The sequence below is a fragment of the Centropristis striata genome, chromosome 22 (assembly GCF_030273125.1).
Source record: "Centropristis striata isolate RG_2023a ecotype Rhode Island chromosome 22, C.striata_1.0, whole genome shotgun sequence".
NCBI classification, from domain to species: Eukaryota; Metazoa; Chordata; class Actinopteri; order Perciformes; family Serranidae; genus Centropristis; species Centropristis striata.
In genome coordinates, this window is record NC_081538.1 from 25721920 (window position 1) to 25727576 (window position 5657).

Consider the following 5657-nt stretch of genomic DNA (forward strand, 5'->3'; position numbering starts at 1 on the left):
GAGGGGGATCATTCCTCTGTTTCTTCCATATCTTCCCTTCTTAAAGGGTTTTTATTAGGAGTTTTTATGGTTTGACAGTCGAATGACAGAGGATTTCATGTTCTGTTCAGACTCAGACTGTAAATCCCTCCGAGGCAAGTTTGTGATTTGTGATTTTTGGGCTACATAAATACAATTTAATTGGCTTTAATTGAATCAAAGTGCTCTATCCTGCTGTTTGTATTGTAATGAATCATTAGTTCAGACTATAAAAACTGTGGAGGTCCATTATAACATCACCAGTAATCAGATTCCACCTACAGAGCTGCAATAACAGCTACAGAGCCTCTGATTACAAGAGCTGACCTTTCACTACATCCTCTCTACTACATCCCACACACACACACACACACGCACACACACTTTTATAATAGAGACTAAATATAATTTTCTTAACAATCGAATTTAGTTTCCTGTCCCATCCTGCTTACACACACACACACACACACACACACAGGCTGCTCTGGTTTTCAAAGGCAAACAGTAACACAACGCACATATTTATATACTGACACGGAGAGCAGGGAGTTGCAGTTTCTATATATTGAATTATTATTAAAAAGTATTTATTTTTTACAGTTTATATTTATATTATTTTTACACTTTAATTACATACATAATATTTTAAAATTAAATATTAAAATAATGTATAATTTTAACTAATATTTAAAAGTACATAAAACTCTGTACTATATATATTTTCTAAATTTATATCAATATTTTTAATTACAAACATAATATTATTAAATTAAAATAGCATAATCAAGAATAAATTAAGCTTATTTGAAAAGTAAATTCAAATCTTTACTGTTTATATTAATATTTTTTTTATTAAAATGTCTTATGAATAAATAGTAAATAAAAATAGTAAAATAAAAATTATTTAAACTTAACTTTTAAACTTAACTTCTAAACATTTTTTAAATTAAAATGAGTTTGGTTTATATTAATATTTTAATATTTATAATTGCAAACTTAATGTTATTTACTTAAAGTAGTACAATAAAGAATAATTTAATCTCCTTTTAAAAAGTAAATTAAAATATTTTTTTGTTTGTTTTTTATTAATTAATATTTATTAATATTTTTTAAAATCCACATAACATTATTCAATTAAAATATTCCTGTCATATATCATTAAACTAATTTTCCCCATGTTTTATTTTCTCTCATAGTGAAGTCGAGGAGTCTGTTATCGACCTTCGAAGACGAGCAGCCACACCTCCTCGGCCTGGGCGGGGAATATCCCGACCAATGGGAGGACACGCCAGCTGTCGTCATGGCGACGTGGCGTCGCTCAGAGCAACAGAAAGTGGAAGAGGTGGTTGAGCCCACCATGGTGGAGACACACCCGCCTTTCAGGAATAAAAGCAACGAAACGCAGACGTCAAAAAACCTGCGACTGGACCTGCACAGGTACACACACACACACACACACACACACACACACACACACACACACACACACACACACTGTAAACTAAGATAGTAAGGTAGAAGAAGAAGAAGTGAGCTGCAAACACAAAGAAATGAGCGCCACCTACATCAAACTTTTCCCTTTAATATGAGTCACAGATTTATTTTTTCCCCAAATAAAAGTAAAAATGACAACAGATCTCCCAGCTGCAGTCAGAGCAGGAGATGTTAACCCCTCAGTGTCCAGTCTGCAAATGAATCATACATGCGTGAAGAAAGTACCGACCCGAGGCAGGTACTTTCTGAGCCGCTAACCGGTGAAGTTGGGCGGATCCTCTCTCCCAAGCCACACCCATAGCGGCTCACTAGAGGGAAAAGTACCTAATGCACCTAATATGCGCCTAATATGGGCTTGCTAGACACAAAAACCAGGGAAAACAGAATGACAGTGTCCCTTTAACCCATTTAGGCCTAAAACACCTGGAAAATATGCCTGTAAAACCTCTGGTCGATTTTAAAATAACCCCCTAAAACCTGAAGTTTTTCTGGAAATTCAACAGTGTCAACACCTACTAAATAATAGATTTTTCAGCCTCTGTAGCAGAGAAAAGAAATTCAAAAAGTATCTTTTAGAGCTTATACCTGTGACTTTCATGAGAAGTTGAGTTTATTTGTCCAAACATTCAATAAAGTTTTTTTTTTTAAATCAATGTGTTGCATTGTGACACTCCCACATGTATTCTGATTCATTGGCCAATAGACCGAAAATAGGTGGAAAAAACTACAAATACTACAAAACGACGTACCCGCTTTCCCGGCTTTAATGGTAGAAAAACGCAACAGCGCCCCCCGGATTTAATGGTAGATGGTAATGTTTACCTGGCTTAAATGGGTTAAGTAAAGCAACTGACCACTTCCTCCACCACTGTGACACACAAAACAACTGTATAACTTTATAAAGCAGCTCAGCACATTAACAGAGATATTTTGTTAGCTGCTGTCTGATCTCTCCTCTGTTGTGTCTCTCAGGTCTCTGGAGCAGAGCAGCAGTAAAGTGATAGAGCTGGAGCGAACGGTCAACGAGACCTCCTGAGGTTGATGCCCCCCCCCCCCCCCCCCCCCCCCCCCCCCTCTTGACCCCCGCACCACCACCAACACCCCCCCTAAAACCCCTGGATGACCTTTGACCTCTCCCCTGTAGAGCATGGTTCAGTGTCCTGGAGCAAACCTCATACAGCAGCTGCACCACTGCTGATGTTCCATCTCTGCTTCATCAGAAACACTGTAATAGTAATTAATATTAATAATAATTATAATAATAACAAAGAGGCACTGGTTGCCTTGATTCCTGAAGTAAAAATGCACTGAATAATTTTTACATGAGTCAACTCATCAGTCGTCTGAATTATCCCGGCTTGAATCACATTGAGATAAATTAAAATAGATGTAGTGAATAATGCAGCGGCGCATTTATTCCAGTGAAAAGTATATTAAAGTATGACGTGTGAGGCTTTTTACAGGACACTGACGGAGAACCTTTGTATTTATAGAAAACCTTTTTTTTGGGTTGTTTTTCATAAAATTATTGCTCTTTATAGTTCTTTTAATATTAAATGTTATTATTCCATTCCAGCGAGGCATACATCCCATTTTGATACTTGTCTATGTTCATATTTTGTGTTTTTTTATTTTTATTTTATTGTACTCTTTTATATATTATTGTTATATATTTTCTGCAGCTGACTTTACATTTCAAACATCGAGGGCTTAGCTCGGGGTTCCTGTGCTCCTTTGAAAACCTTTTTATTATAATGTTGATGTTAAAAACGTCATCCCAAACATCATATTTGGGATGTTTACAGGTTTCTCCATAAATCTGCAGCTCAAATCTGGCATTCTTCTCCAGTTAAAGTTAAAGGAACCTGTTAACTTTGCTTTAGACATTTTGACTTTTGAGTTCTGTCTGTATGAGTCAAAAGTCAAAAGCATCTGATGTTTGCAGTCGAGCAGCAAACTTCACCTCAAAATAACTTATTCTGCATCCCCTAATGTTGTCTTTTCTTAAAGGAATAGTTTCACATTTTAGATAATATGCTTCTTGCCTTTTTGCTAAGAGCTAGATAGGAAAATAAATATTGTTTTCAGACTTGTACGATAAGTATGAAGCTCCAGCCACCAAGCAGTTAGCTTAGCTTAGCATAAAGACTGGAAACAGAGGGAAACAGCTAGCCTGGTTCTGTCCAAAAAATGAAAAAAAACATTTAACAGCACTACTAAATATCAAATAAGATATTCAAAAGGGAGCTTTTCACTATTTTCACACCAAAACAAATAGTGAATTTTCAACTTTGGTTTCTTGACCGCTGCATATTGTGTTTTTTCACTTTCCTCGCACAAAACATGGCAGTTTAAACAACACTGTCTCCTCTTTACGGCATCACTTATGGGCAAAATAACAACTGTTGTTGTTGTGGAAGTCACAGAACCAATTTCGGTTGTTTCAGGGTTCATAATCATCCAAAGGTGAATTTCGCCAACTTCCTATGAACTGTGCCTGGATGACTACCACTACAGCACAGCTAGAGCGATATCAAACCAAAATAAACAGATATCACATGATTTAATTGCAATAAATGGATCAAAAGTATGCTGAAATAACTAGATCATGATGCCGAAGTGTAAAAAGTCTGAATTTATGCTTTGTCAGGTCTGTCCACAAGATGACAAGCAAACAACTTTTAAAATGTTCGTTTTTTGAATGGAGTTTGGTTTAATCCAGGAGAAGCTGATAGGGTTTTCGCAGCAAGTCATGCAAAATTGTTGCATTTTCAACTAGAATATGCAATATTTGTCATCTAACGCTCTGCAAGAAGCAAATAAGTCCCGAAATGTTTTAACTATTCCTTTAAAAAATGTGTGTTGGAACCACAGAATGAACTTTCTGCACTAACTGTTTCTGGCCTTTAACCCTGTTGATGCTTTTTGCCTTAAACACGTTCAGCTTCATGTTGCTCTGATCTCTCAGCATTTTGCCAAAAAGTAAAAAAAAAAAAAGTATCTATTTTTGTAAATATAAGTTGTTAATAAATAAGCAAGTCTAAATGTGTCTGGGATCTGCAGTTTATAAACCAATCCATAATTCATTCAGAGTCTATTTTGGATTTGATGTTGTCGATGAATTATGAAGGTGAGATGCTTTTCGCTTCATGGTTTGTTCTGACTTTCTGTTCTGTTTGTTAATCAAACATCGTGGCTTTAAAAGTCTTGTTGCTCATTTCAACTGTATTACAGATGTTTGTTTTTATTTCTGAGCTTTACTGAAACACTTTCTCTTTCATGTGTGTTACAGACCTTTTTATTCAGTTCACTTTCTGTGCGTCCACGCTGTAAATATAAACACAGAAATTGTTAAAAACTCACTATTTACTGTTCAAATCGAAGCCCGGAAACATGAGAAATTATATTTTACAAACTGAGGATGACTTAAACTATCATCAGAAATAGATCCTAGCCCAGTTTAGAGACTAAAAAACAATATTTGTATATCTTGGTCTCATATTTAAGCTTCGATCGATGATTGGCAAAAGATTTATTGTTAAATCTGTATGTTTGGATGCAGTGATGACAGTCTTTTCTCCTATTTAACCACATCTACATTTCTCACTGCTGAGTGTATTGAGTGATTTTTTTATTTTATTTTTTATGGGAAATTCTCTTGCAGCCAGTGGAGAGCTTTTATTTTCTTTCAGTTTTGCTCCTGTTCTGTGTAAAGCCACTTCTGTCTTATTGCTTTCAAAATATAGTATTTTCCTTAGTAAAAGCATATTTTTCAAAAGCGCATTATGACTGTGTGTGGTCTGTTTGTGGGAAGCTGGTCATTAGAGGAGGAAGAAAGAAAAAAGAAGAGAAAAAAGCCCCAGCCAGCTGTGACTGTTTCTGTCGTATCATATTAACACGATACTTTGATGTTTCATGTTTTGGAACAAAGATGATGCCGTTGGACTTTCCCGGGTATTTGTCGGTTGTGAGGGCGATTTCTCAGGAAATCCGAGAGGGAATTTCTTTAAATTTAGCACAAATTTCCGTTAAAACTCAAAGGTGAAGCAGTTGTGTTTTGGTGTTGAAAGTCCAAAGGTTAGAGTCACTGTGATCGTTCTCATGAGCTAATTTTATCAGGAAAATGTTGAGAGAATTTCTTCAAA

The 5657-nt window shown here is 35.7% G+C and overlaps 1 protein-coding gene across 1 annotated transcript in view; it reads left to right on the forward strand.

Annotated features, from left to right (window-relative positions):
- The window catches only part of creb3l2 (cAMP responsive element binding protein 3-like 2), a 42593-nt gene extending 40025 nt beyond the window's left edge, over positions 1 to 2568 (forward strand). Inside the window, exons 11-12 of the mRNA XM_059326044.1 lie at positions 1215 to 1455; positions 2485 to 2568. Of these exons, the coding sequence (XP_059182027.1) occupies positions 1215 to 1455; positions 2485 to 2548 (305 nt within the window). The 3' untranslated portion in view covers positions 2549 to 2568. The remainder of the gene's footprint in view (positions 1 to 1214; positions 1456 to 2484) is intronic.
- Positions 2569 to 5657: the final 3089 nt, after the last annotated feature.